Here is a 25,043-nt window from a genome sequence, read left to right as displayed (position 1 = left end):
GTGGGTTTTGAAAAAACACTGGTAACTTTACAGATTGGTTAGATGAAAAGGAGTAATTACTTTAGGAAGGAATTTAGGATTAGTCCTTAGAACCACTTTGTTACTGTGTAATTGTAAGAATGGTTCTTGAATAGTAAAAGCTTGAATCTCACTAACTCTTCTAAGAGAGGTAATAGCAATGAGGAAAGCAGTTTTCCATGTGAGAAATTTCAGTTCACATTTGTGTAAAGGTTCAAAAGGGGGTCCCATAAACCTGGTAAGCACAATGTTTAGGTTCCACACTGGAGAGGGTGGTAACCTAGGAGGAATAATTATTTTTAATCCTTCCATAAAAGCTTTTATTGCTGGTACTCTAAACAACGACATATGTTGTCTGTTTTGTAGATATACCGCAATGGCTTCAAGATGTAAGAGTATAGATGAATATGCCAGATTACATCTCTGTAAATGGAGAAGGTAACATATAATGTTTTGGATGGAAGCATCCAAAGGATCAATTTGATTATTAGTGCAGTAAATGGCAAATCTTTTCCATTTAGCAGCATAACAAGCTCTAGTAGTAGGTCTTCTGGCTTCTTTAATGATATTCATACAGTCTGGTGGCAGTTTTTTTTTTTTTGCAGAGTTTTATATAGCGCGAACTAGACCCAAACTGAATCAGGTATCAGAGCGCTTTACATAGCACCAGTTACGTTACATGAGGACACGTATTCATTTTAGGCACGGGGAGATTAAGTGATTTGCCCAGAATCACAGGAGGTTTTTGGCGTCGTTACCGAGACTCGAACCCAGATCCCCAGGTCCGAGGTCGAGTGCCCTAGCCGTTAGGCCAACCAAATGCTAAGACTTCAGGATCCAGATTGCCAGATTCAGTTGACTTGGATCTGGATGCCTGATGTCTCCATGGTTCTGCGTTAGCATAGATGGTGTTAGAGACAGTTTTTGGTGTGGAACTAGAGAGAATTCTAGAAGTGTGGTGAACCACGGTTGGCGTGCCCATGTGGGAGCTACCAGGATTAGTTTGAGAGACTGTTGTCTGAGCTTGCGTACCACTAGTGGTATTAGTGGGATTGGCGGTAAAGCGTATGCAAATCTGCCTGACCAGTTCATCCATATCGCATTGTCCTTGGACAACGGGTATGGAAACCTGGCGGCGAAGGTTGGGTATTTTGCGTTTTCGTGTGAGGCAAACAGGTCTATGTCTAGATGACCCCACTTGTGAAAGAATGGTTGAAGAACTTGCAGATGTAGTTCCCATTCGTGAATCTGTTGTGTCTGTCGACTTAACAGATCGGCTATCTGATTGTGAACTCCTGGAAGGTGTTCTGCAAGCAGATATATCTTTTGTGGAATGGCCCATCTCCAAATGTTTTGTGCGAGGTGGGACAGCTGCAGGGAATGTGTGCCTCCTTGTTTTTGTATGTAGTACATGGCTGTCATGTTGTCCGTCCGGATTAAGACAGCTTTGTTCCGTATGTGCACTTGGAAGGACTTCAGTGCTAGGAAAATTGCCAGCAACTCTAGGTGATTGATGTGAAGCACCTTATGTTGAGCGGTCCATCTTACCTGAGTTGTGTGGTGGAGCAGATGGGCTCCCCATCCTATCAGGGATGCATCTGTTGTCAGTACTATCTGTGGAACTGGCTCGAGGAACGGCCGCCCTTTGGACAAAAGTTTTTGGTGTTCCACGACTGCAGAGAGCGTTGTGTGCGGCTGTCCACCAACACCAGGTCTGTTAGTTGTCCTTGTGCCTGATTCCACTGATGTGCTACACATTCCTGCAATGGGCGCATTTGCAGTCTTGCATATGGTACAATAAAAATGCAAGATGCCATCATGCCTTTTAGTTGCATGAACACTCTGGCTGGGAGAGAGCGTTGGTTTTGAAACTTTGTAACCAAGGCTTGAATGCTCTGTATCCTGGCTGGACTGGGATTACCTAGAGCTGTATTGGTGTTTATGGTAGCCTCTAGGTATTGATGTACGTGAGAGGGCTGGAGATGTGACTTGGTGTAGTTGATTGTAATCCCCAAGTCGTGCAGTGTTTGAATTTGTTTGAGATGTGTGTTGGACACACTGATTGAATGACTTGGCTTTTATGAGCCAATCGTCTAAGTATGGGAAGACGTGGATATGTTGTCTTCTGAGATGTGCTGCTACTACTGCTAAGCACTTTGTGAACACTTGTGTTGCAGTTGTGACCCCAAATGGAATGACTTTGAACTGATAGTGTTGTCCTTCTAGTACAAATCTGAGATACTTCCTGTGAGAAGGATGTATGGGAATGTGGAAGTAGGCGTCCTTGAGGTCTAGTGTGGTTAGGAAATCGCCTTGTTGCAACAATGGGAGCACTTGTTGTAAAGTGATCATGTGAAAATGATCCGAGTGTATATACAGATTTAGAGGCCTTAGGTCTAGAATTGGTCTTAGTGTTCCGTCCTTTTTGGGTATTAGGAAATAGAGTGAGTAAACCCCTGTTCCTTGAAGTTTCATCTTTTTGCAGCAATGAGAGAACCTCTTGTTGGAGCAGCGTTAGATGTTCTGTGGACATTGGACGCTGTCTGGGTGGTATATGTGGAGGGGTAGCTGTAAGCTCTAGGCAGTAACCATACTGGATAATTTGTCTTACCCACTTCTCTGTTGTGATGGAATTCCAGACAGGTAGGAACCGTGTTAGTCTGCCCCCTACAGGAGTGGAATGCTGTTGGGGGAGCAGAAGGAAGTCACTGTTTTGTGTTGGGAGAGGTTTGATTATTGGTATTTCATCGACCTCTTCCCTTGTTGTTGTTGCCTCTGTAGCCTCCTCTAAAGTATCCTTTATTAGAGGATGTTTGTGTATTTGATTTATAGGAAGCTAAATTGTCTGCTCCAGCTTGTTTGGAGCCTCCACTGTAGAAGGAGCGACGAAAGGAACCTCTTGCTTGGGTGGAGTGCATAGCTCCCATAGACTTGGCTGTGTCAGTGTCTTTTTTCAAGTGCTGTGTCTACCTCTAGACCAAACAATTGCTGCTGGTTGAATGGTTGATTTAATATAGTAGTTTGTACCTCTTGTTTAAATCCTGAAATGCGTAGCCACGCGTGACGTCTAAGGAGGACACTGGTGTTTATTGCTCTGCATGCAGTGTCTACTACATCTAGTGCGCATTTAATGGTGGCATTTGATATAAGCTTACCCTCTTGTATGAGGTCATCTGCTTGTGCCTTATATTGGTCAGGTAGGTGTTGTAGGAGCTTCTCTAGCTGATCATAGTGAGCCCTGTTGTATCTTGCGAGGAGGGCCTGCGTGTTAGCGATGCGCCATGTATTGCTAGCTGGGCAGCTATTCTTCTTCCTGAAGCATCTATGATCTTTGATTCTTTATCAGGAGGTGGTGCTTCACCTGATGTTTGGGAATTTGCTCTTTTCCTAGCTTTTGAAACTACTAGGGAGTCTAAGGGTAGGCAGGATGCCCAGGAGCTGCTCTGTATTTTTCTCTAACCTTGGGTTTATGATTCTAGCTCTTACAGGATCTTTAAACACTTCTGGTGCATGTTTAATGACTCCGTTAATCATTGGCAGTATTTGCACAGATTTGTGGGAGTGTTCAAAAGTGTCCAGTAAAAAATCTTCCTCTGCCCCATCTGAATGCATGGTGACATTGTGATAGATGGCAGCCCTACTAATTAAGTGTCCAAAATCAATAATGTCTTCTGGAGGAGAAGGTTTAGATGGATATATATGTGGGTCAGGAATATCTGGTACATCCTGTGGGTTTGGATACTGCCAGTCTGGTGATCCTGTTGGGGAGGGAAAAGGGTCATCTGGGTCTCCTGCCCCCCATGCTATACTCATCATCATCAACATCCTGAGGAGGTGTATGTTGTGGAGAATGAGTAGGAGAATTTTGAGGTGAAATGTTTAAAGGAAGAGCAGGAGAAGGAGATACAGGAGAAGAAGGTTGCATAGGAGATGTGGCAGAGTCCTTCTTCTTGACAGGCACTGGAGGTGTAGGTGCTGTATCTGACTTCCTCTTCCTGTGTGGTGTGGTAGAAACACGTCCTGTTTCTGGATCAATGTAGATCCTTTTTTGTAAAGGATGTGGTGGGAAAAGCTCCTCTTCTTGAGGCACAGCCTTCGGCGCCCATCTTTTCGGTTCCGAACTGGTTTGTTGCTTGTCTTTAGCCTTAGGAGCGGATGTTGAGTCCTTTGGCGTAGATTTTGGCACCGAAGGTATTGTCTTTGGAGCCGAAGCTTGTTTCCTGTACTTGGAAGGATCGGAAGCAGGCTTTGTTTGTTTCGGCATCAAGGGTATCGGCTTCGGAGTGGAAGCTGTTTTCGGGGCATCAGAAAAAGGCTTTGTTGTTTTCGGAGCCGCTTTGTCTCTCGGAGTCGACGGTTTCGGAGTGTCTTTTGGAACCAGGACTTCTTTTTGTTTCGGTACCGAGGGAGCAGGTGGTATCGGCACATGCGGTTTGCTCGGTATGGAGCTACCGGAAGGCTTCATTATTTTCGATGGCGGGGCTTTCAAAGTGTTTTTTTGGTCTCGACTGGGCCCCGCAGGTGGAGTGTTGACCTTTGACTTCGATTTTGGTGTTTGGGCTGGGGTAGGGGCAGTGGTACTCAAGCATTGACCCGTAGGTATGGAGTCATCGGAGTCATCTGCCTCGGATACGATTTGGAGATCCTCGGAATCTTCTTATGGGACAAATGGACCTTCGTCGAAGATATCTACTGATTCCGGCGCTGATCTCTGCATGTCGCGGCGACGGGCCCTCCGATCCCGAATGGTCTTTTTCGATCAAAAGGATGTACAGGCTGTGCAGCTGGATTCGTCGTGGTCTGGTGATAAGCACAGGTTACAGACCTCATGATGGTCACTGTGTGGAAATTTTGCTCCACATTCGGGGCATCTTTTGAATGGCGTCCTTTCCATGAGGTGTAGGCCTCACGGCGTGGGTAGGCCCAACGGCCCGCGTTAACGACCGGAATCGAGCTGAAGAAGTCTAGTCGATGTTTATTGGTATCGAAAGTTGTTTGGTGAAGTTTGAAGAAAATTTTACGTGTCGAAGTACTTGAAAAGTAGATTTAGAACCGGAGCGGAAAAGTTTCATCCGAACCCAGTGGCGGAAAAAAACAATCTAAGGATGGAGCCGATGCCCATGTGCACTATCGTCCAAGGGAGGAGTGACCTATCTCATGACTACAAAGACTTCTTCCAAGACGACAAAAACATGCAATCATCCGAGCCCAACACCAGGTGGCGATCTAATGCAAAGTGTAGAATCTGCAGCTCATATGCCTCAAACATGATGTTTAGAGAAAACCAAAATATGCCAGCATCTTCTGGGGCTGAGATATGACTCCACATATTGTTATAACATGAATGTGCTAGATGTTCCATTTATTCTTTTGGGCTGCAGTCAGTGACGTGTAAGACTTTCGAGCTCCTCAGTTTAATATTTTTTGGTACACAAAATCTCAGTCAACTTGACAGAAGTATATCAATGGGCTACGGCGAACTATTGGAAAACGGCATTGGCCAGGGTCCCAACTCAAGTAAAGTAAACAGGGATTTCCTATAGTGCCACTTTGTATAATACATTCTAGGTGCAGGTAGAAAGCATGAGCCAATTACATTGATGCATTTTTAAATTCTAAACTTCTTCTGTTGTAAGGGCGAAATGGACATTCATTCTTTGACCTCTGTTTTTGAGGGTATTTAACCTCTGTTTTTGTACCGGTCTTTCTGTAGCAAAGGGCCAAAGCTTAGAACACTTGGAAATGGCCAACGTGTTGATGCAGAGTTGTCCCAGACAGAGCCAAAGAGAAGTTTGGCATTGCCAGGTAATTACCAGCCACACAGGAAGCGATGGAGGGTGAGTGTCACTGCAGTAGGATAACCTTCTCTGTGAAAAGGGATGGCTACTTTACACTGCTCAACAGCTAACACTGATGTTAGTGGTCATGTACATCATTACCTGGTGTGTGCGCGCACACTCACACTCACCCACACACACACACACACAAGAATGCACACACATCCCCCCACACACACCCAAGAAAACAAAACTGTGCTCAATATAGAACATCATCAGCACACCCAGCAGCAATGCATGGCCAAAAGAACATCACATACTGCATCCACATAACTGCAAACACTTCATACACTGCATCTTAAAACCATTACAGGCACAAACACTGCTTCACAGAACCCTGGAACTAGACCTTTGTAGTGTAGCTCCTATTTTCCCAATAGGCTCTGCGCATTGGAATAGTACCTACCGCAGTAAAGGCCTAGGCCAGACGTTAACTAGGTCTACTACTGTCGATACTAGACTTAATTTTTGGGTTTGCCAGCTAAGCTCAGAGTTCGCTAGAAACTTTCTCGAATGTTCAAGGAAGGATTAACTTCCCTGATTAGACAAGAAGGGATTTAGTTTCTGACAACCATAGAACATGACAACTTTGCTCTCCCCTAATCAAGAGTCAATCTCAAGAGTCGTGTGAGCACAAGGCAATTATTTTACTCAGTCAGTACGTGCATTCTTAGTCTCATCAGAATGTAGAGAAAAGGAAGAGACGGGCGTGTTCAATAAAAGATGTTATTTATTGATCAGTCTCTTTTCTCGTACAAGAGAAATGGATCGATATTATTGCAATACTTATAGTTAAGTAAAGTGCATACATTAGAAGCAATAGTATAAAATAATACTGTAAAAACATTGATATGGTTTCTGAGCCATATGATGTTTAAAATGATTAAAATATATTTACATACACATATACATTTGACTAAACGCACTCAACTGGTGTTTCTAAATACGCCTACCCTGTGTACCTGACCTAAGTCTAATGCGTGGGCGGGAATAGAAAGTTACAGTTTAAGTTAAGTTTGTTTTTGCCAAGTAAATAACTAAAGAATTCTCTAGGAGGGGTTATTCAGTTCTGTACCTGGAATTTAGGATGAATGAGGAATGGTATCTCTTTCTCTGCTCTCGATATTCCAGGCTGCCTGCGAGGGCTACCCGGAAGCGCCGGTGCTGGGTCTCTCGGCTTGAGATAGCAGCGCGTCTCTCAGCGCGTCAGGAAGGCGGGGCTGCTGCCTGCGGGGTCTGCTTCTGCTCTCTGCTTCGGCAAGTATGGCTGCTCCGTCTTGTCACCACGCGTGTGTTTTGCATAGGGCAAGGTCGGCAATATTTATACCTTAAAGGTGCCGGGATTGACGTAAGGATGGACATAGGTACGTCAATAAAGATGTCATACGACTTGCTCGTTAGCACATTCTTTACTAAAGTTCTCTGTGAAATCAAAACAATGGCCGCACGGATTATCCAGGTTGTCATAGGTTTGATTTGTTATGAGAACGTCGTATGCCTTATCAGGGGCTGGAGGAATGTCGCTTGTCTAATTAGATCTCAAGCGTTATGACCTAATCAGATAACACGTTCCTGTGCCGTAGTGTGACTGCGTCAGATAACGGTATCTGCATCATGGGGGATTACTTGCCTCATGGGCTGACTGTTAGTTAACTAGCTAGTAAGTTTAACCAGAATAGGGTCAGGAATAGGGGGATCGATTCAGAACCTATAGAAATACACGACACCTTGATGTGCTCACAACTGCCTACATGAAACACATGCTAAAAGAAAAATGCAGACAGTTTGTGCCTTCCAACTCTTATCCTCCCAATTCGAAATGGTCCTTTCCCAGGCAAACATACATAAAGTGCTTTCTGCGAACAATTATCAACATTCACAGAAGAAAACAATCTCCTCTCTGACAGTCAAACAAAATTCCACCCAACATGTCACCTACACCAGCTGTGAAACGAGAGTACATCAAGAATGCTGTGGACTCAAATGGAGTAGTGGCAAGTCTGGTCTTGCACCTTGCCACTGCTTTTGATATGGCCCACTCCCATACGCCGCTCCGGTGGCTTGTTCGATAGGGATACAAGCCGCTGAGCTTGGCTGGTTTGCCTACTTCTTCACAAACTGGTCTCTCATTTTATCACTGCCTACTTCTGCTCTGCTCATTTCCCCATAATAGACAGACTACTTCAATGAACCAGCATCGGCCCCTCCTTTCCAGTGTCTACCTCAGCCCTCTCACGGAGCACACCTCCTCTCTCTCCTCATTTATGAGGCCCTTCCAACACTTTTGAGCCGCCAGAACGTCACTTTTTTTGCATTCCGGTGGCGCATTGTGCCACTGGTATTTATATAAAGCCACGTAAAGCCACGTAAAGCCACGTTACGTGGTTTTTCATGGCCTCAAATGTGCCCCTTTCACGTAGAAAACTGCTTTTAGACTGCCCCAGGATTTCTGAGAAATCGTAAGTCTGAGGCAGCACCAAAAACATATGCCTGGAGGCACAACGAGGAGAAAGTCTTTATTTCTCCTCGGTCTTCCTCATTCTGCAGCATACATAGATAGAGGCAAAAGCCTTGTGTGATTGTTTTTGTGCAGGAAGGTTTCCCTTCCTGCACCTAAATAATCATACCCGGAACGCAGGCACCCTGGCACCATGCTGCAAAGGTGCCTGCGTTGGTGCACGACAGCCCATTGTGCGCCGGCACAGGGGAAAAGGACAGGAATGCGCCGTATCCAACAGAAACTGTGCATGCCTGCCCTTTACTTTGTGACGTAGGGCAGCGCAGCAGCAAGGCCTGCTGTGCAGCCCTACGGCAAAAAAAACCCCAAGTATTTGCAATGCAATAGGTCTTGCATTAGGAAAGTTTGAGCTATTGGTATTGTAAATGACAAATTTTTTATTTATGTGTTGGGTTTGAAAATAGCAAAATTAATAGCTATGTCATTTACAATGCCAATAGTTTCAACTTTCGCAAATGTGACACCTGTAGCATTTGTAATGCAATATGTGTTGTATTTACATGACTTAGATGTATTGATATTATAAATAACAATGGCTTTTATTTTTTTCTAATAATTAATACTTAAATAAAAGTTATTGTAATTTATAATGGCAATAGCTTAAATTTTTGTAAATAACTTTTGTGAAGATTATGTTCAGTGTATTTTATTGTGACGAAAATCCAAGAACAGAAGTGAAATATTAACATCTTTTTGTGACATTTGTAATAAAGCTTGAAACATTGAGAGAACATATTTAACCAGTTGTTGTTGAATGGTTGCACAGATTGATGCTGTGGTGGCGCTGAGTGATGTTGTGGTGGCGCTGAGTGATGTTGTGGTGGCGACGAGTGATGCTGTGGTGTTCAGTGATGCTGTGGTAGAGCATAGTGATGTTGTGGTGCCCATGAGTGATGCTGTGGTGATGCGATAGATAGATAGAGTGAGGGCGATAGATAGAGGGAGGGCGATAGATAGAGGGAGGGAGATAGATAGATAGAGGGAGATAGATAGATAGAGGGAGGGCGATAGAGTGAGGGCGATCGATAGATAGATAGATAGACAGATAGATAGAGTGATGGCGATAGATAGATAGAGTGAGGGCGATAGATAGAGTGAGGGCGATAGATAGATAGATAGGTAGATAGATAGATAGATAGATAGATAGATAGATAGATAGATAGATAGATAGATAGAGTGAGGAGAGATCAGAGATCAGAACATACACTGGACCACCGGAATGTATCTCATGGGTATATCTAGGGTTGGGGACGTATGGAATGAGTACGGGATGGTATCATTCACTGTGTTACGAGAACAATTTGAGCTGGCGGAGAACCTGGACTTGCGCCATCAACAGGTGAACCATATTCTTCACCACAAAGAGCTGCTACCTTATTTGGCAGAAGAAACCCCACTAGAATAAAGAATTCTGGGAGCACCCTTCAACAAATATGCAGTTCTGAAGATCTATAATTCCCTACTTAATGATAGTCAAAACTTTCTCTAAGTTGAGAGAGAAACGGAAACAAGACCTGGGGAGGTTAGAGGATGCAGACTGGGGAGAAGCTTGTAAATATCTAAGAGAGGTGGCCATAAGGGCCAGGTTTTGCTTGGTCTAACTGGAAATATTACAAAGGGCCTGGAGTTGTCCATGGGGACAGGGATATTGAACGCGAGCGAGGAGAAGAATAGTTATGACCATTGAGAGAATCCACAGAATGTACCCTTCAACTAGTGGCTCTAGTTATCAGGGAGAGGGAGACGGTGGCAGACCCACAGCCAAATATGCACTCCATTTTTATAATGAGGCTATGATGGTGGCTAGAAAGGATATAATTAGATCGTGGGGATGCACTTCCGTTCAGACGTTGGAGTTATGGTGGGAGTCTGATATGGACTGGTGCATGCAGGCAGGGGAACTGGTATAAAGAGTGAGGATGCCCCAAAAACGTAATGAAATATGGGGTCCATGGAGGGACGTAAGGAGGGACCTTGAATAACTTTTGGGGTAGTGTTAAAGTAAGAGATGGTTGCAATACGTTTCTGGAAGGAAGTATCTTCTCCGCTCGGCCTGGGTTATAGTTTGTAAGTCAAGAGGGGACAGGAAATAGCCTTATTAAGATACATAGGCACCTGCTAGGCACTGCAATTCTGGATACAGAGTTTGACCTGATCTGTCAGCCGTGAAGTTACATATATAATGTTGTTGTGTTCATGCTATAATGGAAAAAATACTTTAAAAATTTTTTTTAAAGGGAGCTCCACACCAAGCTGCAGCACTGCTCATTATTGAACATTCTGAAGTAGGGCAGAGAAGAGAAATGGGGTGGCGGAGGTTGTGGGAGGCAAGTGAATAAGCATGAGTGTGCTGTAAGGTTTACGCAGAACCTAAGAAAGAAGCAAGACATGCACTCTTGGAGTAATAACTGAACAACGAAAGTAAGGAAAAAAGAAAAATAATAAGATGTCAGCAGTGGAAGGATAACACTCAGTAAATCAAAAGGCAGGGCAAAGAAGAAATGCTTCAGAGGTGGGACGAACAAAAGAACAGGAAGGAAAGTTGTAAAATAAAGCGCTACGGAATGAGATAGATATGAAAGCCACACAATTATAAGCAAGGGCTGACCGAATGTAAACATCCATGCAGTGCTATCTGCAAAAGGCAGGTGAAGCTGTCTGTAGCGATAAAATAAACAGTCAAGAAATAAATCACGTTACTTCTTTCACTTCGTTTATATTTCATGTGTCAATTCCTTTCTTACTGCAACTCGCACTTCCAACCAACCAACCCTTGCCACCTATTCCTGATTAAAAAAGCAGACCATAGAATTGAGCTAGAGATGCTATACATATACTCTGCAAGATGTTTCGCTTCCACTTTCTATACCCAGCGGACCCTACAGATCAAGCTTTTATAATGAGCCTTGTAAGGACTGTTGCAAACAACAAGTGCTTCCATAGCAAAAAATGTTAATAGTAATAACTGAAAGATAACTCAAACCCGGCATTGTTTTGTGGCACAATAAAAAAGTACACAAATTTGCGATGTACCCAGATCGTGATAACTCAAGGATTAAAACACTTTTAAAATGGTGACCGTAAACTCGCATAGCAATCATCTGCCTGGTTTAAGTATTGTTAACTCCTTGGCTGTGTTCTGTTTTCAACAACTGCTTATGCAGGAGTCCAGACAGGTCACTACCGGGGACTTCGCTTACTTCACACTTAAATAAAACTTCTCCCCGACAAGATGACTCAGCAAATTGAGTATTGGCATCTGACATCTGGTATGATCTGCAGATCGCGAGTTCAGAACCTGACCAAGTCAACTTCACCTTTTTATCCTTTGGCATTTAAAACATTTTATATCACAATAATTCCTGCTGGTAACACCACTTACAACTGTGTCCCGGGGATCGTTATAAAAACAAGGTGGTAAAGAACAGTAAATAAACATACGTCAACACAGTCGTCAGGAATAAAAAACAAGAGCAGTTATGTTTTACCGCTGGCCGAAAACCGGAAGTTCGGGAGCGTCACGCCTGTCGTGGGGCGGGACTTCCGCCCATCAACAGGAGTGACGGGAGCAGTGTTGACACAGGGCTCCCATGCCTGAGGTAGAGCCGCGCTTGAGCCAGGTGATGCGGCGGAGTGACGGAGCCTGTAGCAGCGCAGCAAGAAAAGAGCCCGGTGAGTGGGGGGGAGGGGTGTGTGTGTGTGTGTGTGTGCGCAGCTGTGCGTGTGTGTGTGCACGTGTGTGTGGCTGTGCGTGTGCGTGTGTGTGCGTGTGGGTGTGTGCGCGTGCGATTGCGAGAAGCTGACTTGCTCTGGAACTGGGACAGGAGATGTGCACGGCGCGTGGCTGTACGTGCGCCAACACATGCTGAAATCGCCGACGGCCCTGCGCAGGCCCATCCCCTGTCCTACTTTCCCAGCAAGTGGATAACAATAGAGGCTTCGCTGGACCAGCAGCACTTTGCGCTGCTTACACCAGCTCGACCTAAGGAGGCCCTGTTCCTCTGACATCAGCCAATTCCCACACAATAGGATACTAATAAATCATCTCAAGCCAAAAACTAAGCCATCTGCATGAGGCAAATGTGCCACCCCGCAGCCATTCACCTTCTGGCAAAAAGAGCTTGTCTCAACTCATAAGGCATCACATCTAGTAAAGAATGAAGTTGTGAAAGTGAAAACAACCCTTTACATGATGAGATGTCTATGTCAAGTTTACCCCTATCTACGTTTCTCTCGGAGAATACAAGGAACCATCAACCCAATAATCGCCCAGATAGACTATGCCAGAGGTATATACAAGTGAATCTAAAAAGGACAAGGGCGTCCCCACACAAAGAAACACACAAATTGAGTATTTTACTCAAAAGCCAGCATGCCGTAATTTCGGCGGGAAAGGTAAAGTTACAGGATTTGAAATCCAATTTCTTATAGCGTACTTCAACTAAAAGGGGCAGAGTTTGTTTGTTAACGTTCCTGTGTGTCTATATTCCCAAGACTTTAGTGAACAACATATTTAAAACTATACATTTAATTCAAACATAAGCATAAGACTTCTACGAGACTGAATGACACCAAAAGGAACCAATTTAAAGTAATTAAAAAAAAATTTTTTTTTTAAATTAAAAAAAAAATTCAAACCAATTCAAAATAATTAGATTTGAACAGTAATTTTAAAAGACAAAGATGTTACCCACACAATGAGTTTCTGTTGTACATTTATTGCATTTCAAAACAGGATTGATCTTAATACAGTATACAAATTATTAAAAAAACATGATTATACATTTCATAAAAACAATTTAAAACTTAGAATCACAAGTCGACGCGGCGTTTCGGTATTCTTTATGTCTACCTTCTTCAGGACTGATTCTTGGATCAGGTGGGACAAGTCTCCCCACTGGACACAGTTTACTTCAGTTTTGAACCTTGGGCTTATTGCTGGGTTCTATTTCTCAGTTGTACTGTCACTGGTTTTCAAGGAAAATTGGCTTGGTCTTGAACTACCAGGAGAAGCCACCGTATTCTCCGCAATGGGTTTCATCAATGACCCTGGTTTTCAAGGAGATTTGGCTTGGTCTTGAACTACCAGGAGGAGCCACCGTATTCTCAGCAATGGGTTTCATCAATGACCCATTAATGATTGGATGACTGGTGCAATTCCAAGGGTATGTTGTTTCCTAGTCAATCCGTTATGGATGTGAAGTCCGTTCTTTAGTATCGGATTCGGCCTCCCTGCTCCTGTTTCCTGGTAGTCTCTTAATACGTCCTTCAGCCGGTTTGGTCCGAGCCGCAAAGAGCAATTTTTTTGCTCTTTGGTTCAAAACTGAAGTAAACTGTGTCCAGTGGGGAGACTTGTCCCACCTGATCCAAGAATCAGTCCTGAAGAAGGTAGACATAAAGAATACCGAAACGCCGCGTCGACTTGTGATTCTAAGTTTTAAATTGTTTTTATGAAATGTATAATCATGTTTTTTTAATAATTTGTATACTGTATTAGGATCAATCCTGTTTTGAAATGCAATAAATGTACAACAGAAACTCATTGTGTGGGTAACATCTTTGTCTTTTAAAATTACTGTTCAAATCTAATTATTTTGAATTGGTTTGAAATTTGTTTAAATTTTTTTTAAATTTTTTTTTTAAATTACTTTAAATTGGTTCCTTTTGGTGTCATTCAGTCTCGTAGAAGTCTTATGCTTATGTTTGAATTAAATGTATAGTTTTAAATATGTTGTTCACTAAAGTCTTGGGAATTATAGACACACAGGAACGTTAACAAACAAACTCTGCCCCTTTTAGTTGAAGTACGCTATAAGAAATTGGATTTCAAATCCTGTAACTTTACCTTTCCCGCCGAAATTACGGCATGCTGGCTTTTGAGTAAAATACTCAATTTGTGTGTTTCTTTGTGTGGGGACGCCCTTGTCCTTTTTAGATTTACTATTCCCCCCAGTCCTCAATTAGTCTGTGCGGGGCCCTCCTTTAATTTCTTAGGTATATACAAGTGTACAGCCCTCTAGGTAACGCCGAAGCTTAAGAGAATCCAGGGTGCGGCTGCCAGATAACTTCCTACTCTTGATATATGGACTAGTGTTACATCTGCCCATGAGTCTTTAGACTGGCTACCCGCATCATTTTCAGAGAAATGTTTTTAAGCTCATCTTGCCATTGAAGCCTTGTTTCTTCAGCACAAACTCTGTACCTACCACCAAACTGTAACTCTGATCTAGATGGACTGAACTCTTGACCATATCCTGCTTCACAAACATCTAACACAGGGGAAACTTCTTCTCAGTTCAACCAGCTAAGATATGGGAACTCGGACGATGTCATGATAATGACCTCGGACATCAGTACCGCATTTCCTGCAGCAATTAAAATAGCACTGGAATATGGGGAAGTGTCTGGTTACGAGGTAAATGCCTCCAAAACTGAGGTTATGACTTGGAACGATGATGCGAGTGGCTTTAATCAACATCTCAGTGAAAACTTGCGTTATTTAGGGCTGAATATCTTTAAAGACATCAGCCACATTGCCCCCTTAAACTTTGCAGCAATAGCAAAAGAGTGTCGTAAGCTAATGAGATCTTGGCAACACCTCCCCTTGTCCTTGTTGGGAAGAGCGAATCTTGTAAAGATGTCAATCCTACCATGGGTTTCTTTTTTGTTTAATACAATCCCACTATTCTTTGACCCTTCTTTGCTGGCTAAGTTACAGGGAGAAATTTCTTCCTTCCTATGGAAAAATAAAAATCCTAGGATAACCTGGAAAAAGATCAGGCGCCGTAGGGAAAAGGGTGGACTGGCGGGCCCCGATATACAGATATATGCGTGGGCGTTTCAACTCTCGCACTCACGCATGCTTCTCAAAACACCAACAGAAGAGGGAGTAGGCAACATGTTCTCGGCTCTCCTACGCTGTGAAGGAGTTGGTCAATCAGGTTACCTCTTCAAGTTCGGAGATCCCAAATTTAAAAAAAAAGTACAATTGAAGGTGCTTTATGGCCTGGCAAGAACTTGGGCAAAGATCAGATCTACAATTAATTTGGGGTACTATTCCAGTAGGTCTCCAATTTGGGATTTACCCCTGGCTTCAAGCTGGGCGAGTGATGTACTAGCACTCCCACTAAGAGAAGCCAGAATATCTACCTGGGGAGATTTGTTTGGTGAAGGGATCTTGCTTCCCTGAGAGTATCTAGTAAATAAGGTGGGGCCCAACATGTCTAGATTTAAATATCTACAAATATCGAGTTGGGCTCAAGCTGCTACCACTCAATCTGCACGACGAACGAATTTGCCACTAGGAGGAGGCTGTGAACTCGAAACTCTTCTGGTAGATAAACCACCAGCAAAGAAAGAGATCTCTGTGTGGTATAATGTAATATTAGAAGAGATCGATGGTAACTTCCCTCTCCCAGAGTTGCTGTGGGGAGAATTAATGCCAGGAGTACATGTGAAAGATCTCTGGTCATTTTCTTGCAGGGTTCTTTGGGATTTAGTTAAACCAGCTTGGCTGCGTAGAAACCATCTTTTTACCCTACATAGGGCATATTATTCCCCACAGAGGTTGTCAAAGTTTTCTCTTGGGGGCCCTGTGGCTTGTCCAAGGTGTGGTTTAAAAGAGGCCCCGGATACTCATATGTTCTTCGACTGCCCCCAGCTGACGATCTTTTGGGACTCAATAAGCAGCAAACTTTCATCTTCCTTGGGCTCAAATGTAGGGATTAATCTCTGTATGGTCATCTTTGGAGTTGTGGATCAGACTCGTAGTCCAGTAAAGAACTTAATATTTTACTCCATTCTGGCAGCTCGAAGAGAAATCTGTAAACATTGGAAAGATGCTTCCCCCCCTACGTTTTACGATTGGTGTAACTCTATTGTACAGATCTCGAAATTAGATCTTGCCAAGGCTGGGAAGAAAGATAGAAGAGCCTTTTGGCATCTTTGGACTGGTCAAATTGAACCTGGGTTTTTTGTTTTTTTTCCCCCCAGGTCCGATGATTACACTGCCATGGTTCAATCACTCTGCTATGCCTAACTAACTGTTGGCATCAGCTATGATAGCAATTGGCTTATTGGTGTCATCTGCCATTTGTGCAACATAGTTGGTTTGTTGGGAATGAGTCAGATGTTGCTGATGGGAACTGTTATCATCAGCCGCTTGTCTTCCCAGCCAGTTTCGACTGAGCCAGCACGACTGTACTCTATGTGCCCCACTACCTACTTTTGGAGCTTGGCAGCTAGAAACCATGAACGTGGATGAGGATAAAAAAAAATAAAAAAGATATGGGAACTCACTTCCTGACAGATTAAGAAGGATTTTCAACCACCTTGATTTCTGGAAATCATTAAAAACATGGCTTACCTTTGTTAGACTGCATTAGTTCTCACATTTTTCGTTAACACCTCATTCTTATGTGCAGGACCATGGTTAGAGCAAGTCTCCAAACCTCATGCACTTAACCTGACATCTCCCATATAAGTGTGACAACTACCAACACACCGTTCAACCATGCCCTCCAAGATGGCGCCTTGGAACCCAATGCAAACTGGATAACTTTGTGACTTCATAATGGGTATCAATGATTTATAAATGCTGCATTAAAATAAAATACAATGAAACACAGCAGTTCTGTATTAAAAAAACACTTACCCAAGGTGTTATCGGGGAAAAATTGATCGATTGGGCTGACCTGCTGAGGGGTTGCTTCTAGCACAGGTTGGGAGAGATCGCTATGGCCTGCAAGAAAGCAAAATGTACTTATATTAGCAAGTAGTTTTTAAGCGACAGGTTTTACAAGCAGAAAGTACTGTCTGATGTAGAACAAAATAGGTGGTGTGGGGGAATTTACCAGCAGAGCTGTGTGCTCCAAAAAAGGAGGGAAGTCAAATTAGAGATGGAACGTTAGAGCTGTGTTTGGGATCCAGGACTGCAAAAGAAATGGGGGCTGGGATCAGTGTCTCCAAGTGACTCTATGTGCGAGGACTACCCTGCTGCTTGAGGCCTGCTTTGTACATTAGAGGACTGCCCTGCTGCTTGAAGCCGTCCTTGCGGCTTGACTGCAGGCTACCAAAGCGAGTCAATTGGATGACCTGTTCTGAGCTACAGAGACGCAACAAGCTCCAGAGGCCTCCTTGCAACTACAAAGCGAGCCTGCTACAGCTGGCCCTGCAGGAGCCGTGCTGTCCTCTGCTGGATATAGTTCCTGATGATTAAGAGGTGTCTCTCCAGGTCCTGGACTACTGATTAGCATCAGCTGAGCTCCTCCTGTGAAATGCTGAGGTTTCTGAACTCTGCACATCAAACACTGAGAAGGTAACTTTTTCTGGTGGACTAACCTGGTCCCTGTATCTGTCCATCTCGCTCGGCCTGAACTTGTGACTTTGTCCCGGCCTATCGCAACCAGAAGCCCACAGTTACCACTTTCTGCTTCTTGATGCTATTTTAACTTAAACTTTAAAAGTGCATATCTCTGGCTCTACTGACAGGATTTTTGTCCTTGTAGTCTCATTTTATTTATTAAATCGTACTCCATGTTTCTAAATTGGTGTGAGATTTTTTGAGGGTCTTATTTTCACTTTATTACTGTTTGCATGCTGAACTGATACATACCACAGTGACTCTAAGTTAAGAATATCTGCTTTTGTGAGAGGCTACCAGAGGGTTTAGCACAGGTTAATTTAGTGACTTTTGCTGTTCACCCTGACAAATATTGTGGTTGTATTATATTGTATATACTTTATTTCAACATCTCGTCATAAAAGTTCCACTACAATGTGCAAATTACGGCATTATATAACACAATAAAACACATAAATTAATCTCGAGCCTTATAAGATCGATAAAAGATTGCCAACAATATTATTTGAAGTAGTGGCCATATATAAAATATACATACATTTATACAATAAAATATTTACAGTGAATAAAATAAATGATATCATTGTAAGCCTCCACTCCTCAAAACCTCCCATCAGTGTTACATGTTGGTCGCCATAAATGCTGTGTACAATAGAACGGGAAAGATGCTACAGCATAATGCATTAGATTTAGCTGTGTAAACCACCATTCCTTGGATACTAGGGGTCTCGTGACGGTTAAAATCATTGTGTAGATCAATTGTCATTCACCCCCTGGGCCCTACTTCGAATACCCAACATTTGGCCCAGGAACTTTGCCACCGCACAAGCAAACAGTGGCCTGGCATCAGACGTCAGGATTCTCAGTGCAGTCCTATAGTTGTCGGTTCCCAACTACTTGCAGATCGGGGTCAGTTAGTACTTCCTCAGCGATGCATACAGTAGACAAGCAAACATTACATGGGCTTAAGTTTGCAACCAGGGCAACTACGTATGGGCTCAGTACCGCAGTTCCATTTTCCAGTGAAGTCATGCAAGGGTAGGGTGCCAAACCTAAACTGGATATATAGCTTCCTGTCCCTTGAGAGTTCTATAAGATCTAAATAGCCTTCCAGGGAACGATCAAGTTTATAGCCCATTAAGTCTACGGTAAGCTTCCCCCTGCTGCTAAGTTCCCCCTGAATTATCCAATCCCAATAGGGTTCCTTTACCTCACGTTTCCAGCGGAGCAAGGAGGGGTCATTGAATTTCCAGATACCCTCCAACCCAATAGCCATAAGCAAAATCTTGATCCCCTCTTAGCCAGATAATTTTATTAGCAGTATCCCTGCATTTCACATCCTCAAGAGCACGGGCATACAGCAATAATTCAGGGGTTGACTTAATCCTTAACCAGAACAGCAGGGGACACAATTTGGCTTTGGAGACGAAGGAATGTCTACACATGTCTAACATGAGGGGATGCAGGAGAGTACTATGGGATTACATTCCTAAGCTCCGAAGGGATTTAGGATCTGTGTTACTAAGCTACTCTATTAGCTCCAAGCTTCATAGTTCTGCCCCATACATCACACAACTCACCACTTTAGCATCATATACTTGCAAGGCAGGCCCAACCGGCTTGGTGTGAGATAACAATGTTCTTATGCCAAGACCCCAATCAGCGTCTAGTGTTTCAAAACCTTCTTTGGTATATGAGGTTTCCATGACAAATTATCAGACAGTTTTAGGCCTAGGTAATCAAAGTCATTAACTCTCTCAAGCTGCGTTCCCCCAAGAGTGGGACCTCCCTAATAAGATTTTGGGGGTTCAGTGCCATGAAGTTGGTTTTACTTATATTTATTACAAAACCTTTGGCATCACAAAATTCTTCAATGCCATTAAGAAGCCGGGGTAGACCCCCAGTGTTTTAGACACCAATAGTGTGTCATCTGTAAAAATTAAAGTTACTACTTTGTCCCAGGCTGATAAAGACACGACTTATACGGATACCCCCTGATTAATCCACAAGTCCTAATAGACTAGTTTGGGCGAGAGTCCACTGTGTGCCTCAGGAGCATGGCCATTGCTTGTTAAATTGACTTCCAGTATGGTTGTCTGTCAGGGCTTTCCATGTCATGTTTCAATTGCAGATCGACATCTAGTGCAGGTTGGTGGATGTGTGGTGTGCATTTTGTGTAGTCGAGGTGTAATATGTCCTGTGTAAATAAGGTACTTGAATGAGCCTAAGTTGTAAAGATATCGCCAGTGCACGAAGAGCCATTTTGGCTTCCCTCCAGTCATTGTCATCCAATTCTCCCAAATCCAGTTCCCAAACTCTACTCAATAGAATCATTGGGTCCATGGCGTTCATTAATCAATGAGCGGTAGAGCCTGGATAAGCTTCCTTTCTCAAGGGGTTCTAGCATAATTTGAGCCTCCAGCGGGTTGTAGCCTGGTGAATACAAAACTCTGTCTTTGAGGGCGTACAACACATGCCTCAGATGGAGGAAACTGAAGAATTGGGATTTGTGCAGGAGGAATTCATCTTGTAGTTCAGTATAGAATTTCAGACATTCTCACTTCCACACGTCCTCTAGTTTTGAGATACCAGTATCTCTCCACCCCTTGAATGCAGGCGGCAAGAATACAGATGGGAGCCAAGGGCTCATTCAAAGAGGGGTTTCTTGTGTGGGTCTACATTGCCATACCATCATTTTTAGGGCCTTGTGCCATTCAGCCAGTGTTACTGTAGTGGGCGTGGGAAGGTGTCAGGACCTTAGTTAGGTATAGAGTATGTAAAGTGCCCTTACCATGGAACACATCCAGTTCCAATGTATGGACTTGGTCAAGTCTATCGCCAAATACCTAGTCATTAACAGTAGCAAGATTTGCGGCCCAATAGTAGGACTGAACATCTGCCATGCCCAAACAGATGACAGATGCCAAATGCTGACTGCTGACACTTAGCTATTGAAATACATGGTTGCCCATCTGCCAATAAGAACTTCCCCATATTTGAATGCCCAGAATTAACAAGCATTGGCATCATAGCCAATAGGTCTCGCCTTTGGGACCATATAAGTATCCTTGGTGCAACAACATCAACTGTTGCATGGGCAAACACTTATAAGGTCCCAAAGGCGAGACCTATTGGCTATGCCAATGCTTGTTGTTACTGTGGGCCGGTTTTATCAGCCCTCTGTAACAAAAGCAGCTGCAGTGTTTTCCACACGATACCCCCGCACCCCTGCGCGGCTGGTCCGACTCAATTGCCAAGGCCGGTTTGCGTTCCCAGTCCGTCCCTGGTGACAGCTCAAACATTGAAGAAGGTTCTGCAGCTAGAGGGAAAGGGAGCCACCATCATCTGATCTCCGCCCCAGCAAAGTCTGAGAGCTGGGAAGATTGTTCAACCTGTCATGCAGCCTACTCCGCCCCAGAAGCCTTTGCGACTTTGAAAATCACTGCTCAAATGTGTGCGAGGAAAAAGAGGCAAAGCAGATTAAATAGGTTGTAGTGGTATGCAGAGCGCAGACTCATTTTGTTCCCTGCAAAGTCGTTGCCATGATGAAAGCTTTGAAAAAAGCATTTAAGTGGAAAACTGGCACGCGCATGTTTTATGAAAGTTTCCTCTTTTAAGAACTGTTCTAAAACAGGTGCAAGCGACAAATCAAAACCATAAAACTGCCTTGTTAATAATCCATATTTCCTGCTTTTTAAAAAAAAAAAAAAGCTTAATTAGATGTGTTTCTATAGAAAAAAACCAGACTCAAGATGTAGCTTTATTCTACTGTGCTGTAGAGGAAATCACCCCTTTATGATTTCGTTGGACGTAGATTTTTCATTATTTCTATTTTTCGGTGATTTGCCATGTAAATTATGCCAAGCCTGTGATTTGTTCTGCTCAAATTAATGCACTAACGCAGTTTGTCATTCCGAATCAGAGTTCATTCCCAGCCTACAAATGTCTGGGGTGCATTTCCCTTCAGCCTCGGAGATGTATGTCATTGCAATAACTTGCTGCAGCATCCTTTTCAAGAAGGGGCTGAAATGAAGAGCGCCCCCTTGCTGCGTGCACGCAAAAAACAGGGGGTGTCGGCGCTGAAGCTAGGCCGCAGAGAGCGTTCACAGGCCGGAGAGGAGTAGGGCACAAAGAAGGCTGAAAACCCATCCACTGAAAGCCATCAGCATCTAGTGAAAGCCTCCCCGGATGCACTCGTGGCGACCGTCCAGGAAGTGCATCTGCCGAGTTTATTAGATATGCTTTTACGCAGAACTGCCAAATATAGAATTATTTGCAGGGCTGTGCTTGCGCGCTGTTCCGTGGATCTGGAAAAACACAAGTCCTTGAACCCGCATGTATTTATTTTACATAAGGAAAATGCTACTTACCAGTATGCATCTGTTCTTGGCATTTAGGGCTGCTGACATTCATATCTTAGCATAGATCGCCGCCTAGTGTTGGGTCTGGATGTTTGCACCTTGTTGTCTTGGAAGAGTCTTCGAAGTATCATGAGATAGGTGACTCCTCCCCTGGATTACAATGCGCATGGGCATCTTCTCCATCCTCAGATTGTTTTTTGCCATTGGGGCAAAGATGGAGTATAGTAAAGTAAGAGATGATCATGTAAATGTATGTAAAGAAGATAACCATGCAGCTGTGACAGGCACCGGGGAGGAGGGTGGGCGATATGAATGTCAGCAGCCCTATATGCCAAGAACAGATGCATACTGGTAAGTAGCCTTTTCCGTTCGAGGCATGTGGGCTGCTGAATTCATATCTTAGCATAGACTGTATAGCAGTTTCTCCTCTAGCAGTGGTCACCTGTATCAGCTGCAGTGGTTTGAAATAGAGTTTTAAGGGCAGCCTGGCCTACAGCAGCTTGTTGTTTGGCTTGCACGTCAATTCAGTAGTTTTGTGAAAGTGTGTATGGTAGACCATGTAGCTGCCCTACATATGTCTTTTAAGGGAATATTTCCTAGGAAAGCCATGGATGCCCCCATTTTTCGCATTGAGTGTGCTTTAGGGGGAACTGTTAAAGTGCGCTTTGCTTTTTGATAGCATATTTGAATGCATTTAACTATCCATCTTGCTATTCCTGCTTTGGAGATGGGATTGCCCTTATGTTGTGGTGAAAAAGCGACAAATTTTGGGATTTGTTTTCCTGAATGATTTTGTTCTGTCAATGTAATATAAGAGAGCTCTTCTAACGTCTAGTGTGTGTAGGGCTCTTTCAGCTACAGATTGTGGGTTTTGAAAGAAAACTGGCAATTCTATGGACTGGTTGTTGTGGAAAGTGGATATAACATTCGGCATAAATTTCGGATTTGTACGCAGCACTACTTTATTGTGGTGAATTTGCATGAATGGTTCCTGAATGGTTAGTGCCTGTAGCACACTCACTCGCCTGAGGGAGGTAATAGCAATTAAAAATGCCACCTTCCACGTTAAGAACTGTAGTTCACATGAATGAAGTGGTTCGAAGGGAGGTCCCATGAGTCTGGTAAATACTATGTTTAAGTTCCAAACTGGAGAAGGTGGATGCTTTGGAGGGATAATTCTTTTAAGTCCTTCCATAAAAGCTTTGATAGGTGGGATTCTGAATAGGGACACGTGTTGGCTGTTTTGAAGATATGCTGCTATAGCATCGAGGTGTAGCCTTATGGATGAGTATGCTAGGTTACATCTCTGAAGGTGTACCAAGTAACAGATAACATTTTGGATGGAGGCATCCAATGGATTGATTTGATTATTATTACAGTAAATAACAAATCTTTTCGATTTAGCTGCGTAACATGCTCTGGTAGTGGGACGCCTTGCTTCTTTGATAATGTTCATACAATCTGGAGGCAAGTTAAGATATCCGAATTCTAAGATTTCAGGAGCCAGATCGCTAGGTTCATCTGATTGGGATCTGGGTGCCTGATTTCTCCATGGTTCTGCGTTAGCAGTTGTGGCGAGAGGCACAGTCTTTGGTGAGGAACTACTGAGAGTTCTGGGAGCGTTGTGTATCATGGCTGTCTTGTCCATGTCGGAGCAACCAGGATCATTGTGAGTGACTGTTGCCTTAGCTTGCGTGCCACTAACGGAATCATTGGGGTTGGTGGAAAAGCGTACGCAAATCTGCCTGACCAGTTTATCCATATTGCATGGCCTTGTGACAAAGGGTGTGGGAACCTGGCGGCGAAGAACGGGCATTTTGAGTTTTCGTTTGTGGCAAACAGATCTATGTCTGGATGTCCCCACTTTTGGAAGAATGTTTGGAGAACTTGAGGATGAATCTCCCATTTGTGTATTTGCTGACTGTGTCGGCTTAGTAGGTCTGCTATCTGGTTGTCTGTCCCTGGGAGGTGTTCTGTCAGGAGATAAATGTTTTGAGGAATCGCCCACTTCCATGTGCTCTGTCCTAGGTGAGATAGTTGCAGAGAGTGGGTGCCTCCCTGTTTCTGGATGTAGTACATGGCTGTCATGTTGTCAGTCCGGATCAACACAGTCTTGTTGCGCAAGTATTTCTGAAAAGCTCTCATTGCCAGGAATATTGCCAGTAACTCTAAGTGGTTTATATATAGAGTCTTTTGCTTGACTGTCCAGAGACCTTGGACTGTATATTGAAGGAGATGTGCTCCCCAACCTGTCAGTGATGCGTCGCTGTTAGTACTACCTGTGGAACCGGCTCTTGGAACAGTCGCCCCTTGGAAAGGTTTTGTGGGTTCCACCACTGCAGAGAGCAGTAAGTGCGACTGTCTACCAACACTAGGTCTTTTAGTTGTCCTTGAGCTTGGTTTCACTGGCATGCTAGGCATTCCTGTAAGGGGCGCATTTGAAGCCGAGTATGAGGGACGATGAATATGCAGGAGGCCATGATGCCTATAAGCTGCATGAACACTCGAGCTGGCAGGGAGTGTTGTGGCTGAAATTATTGAATGAGAGATTGCATGTTGGCTATCCTGGCTGGATTTGGATATGCCTTTGCTACGGAGGTGTTTTTTGTTGCTCCCAGATATTGCTGTATGTGGGAGGGTTGCAGATGTGATTTTGGGTAACTTATTAAAAATCCTAGATTGTGCAGTAGCTGGATCGTCTGTGAGGTATGGCTGGCACACTGTACGTACGAATTGGCTTTTTTGAGCCAATCGTCGAGGTAGGGGAACACATGGATGTGTTGCCTTCTGAGGTGTGCTGCCACTACTGCTAGGCATTTAATAAACACCCTTGGTGCTGTGGTTACCTTGAAGGGGAGGACTTTGAATTGGTAGTGCTGACATTCTATTGTGAACCTGAAGTATTTCCTGTGAGCTGGATGTATGGGTATGTGAAAGTATGCATTCTT

General features: G+C 43.7%; 1 protein-coding gene across 3 annotated transcripts in view; it reads right to left on the bottom strand.

Annotated features, from left to right (window-relative positions):
- IRF3 (interferon regulatory factor 3) overlaps positions 1–25,043 on the bottom strand; it is a 251,590-nt gene that overhangs the window by 22,847 nt on the left and 203,700 nt on the right. For all 3 annotated transcript variants that reach the window (XM_078655266.1, XM_078655267.1, XM_078655268.1), the window contains one exon: positions 17,027–17,113. In XM_078655266.1, the coding sequence (XP_078511392.1) occupies positions 17,027–17,113 (87 nt within the window). The remainder of the gene's footprint in view (positions 1–17,026; positions 17,114–25,043) is intronic.

This window comes from Lissotriton helveticus, chromosome 7 (assembly GCF_964261635.1).
Source record: "Lissotriton helveticus chromosome 7, aLisHel1.1, whole genome shotgun sequence".
NCBI lineage: Eukaryota > Metazoa > Chordata > Amphibia > Caudata > Salamandridae > Lissotriton > Lissotriton helveticus.
The sequence above is the reverse complement of the archived record's forward strand: the minus strand, read 5'-3'. Positions and strand labels throughout refer to the sequence as shown.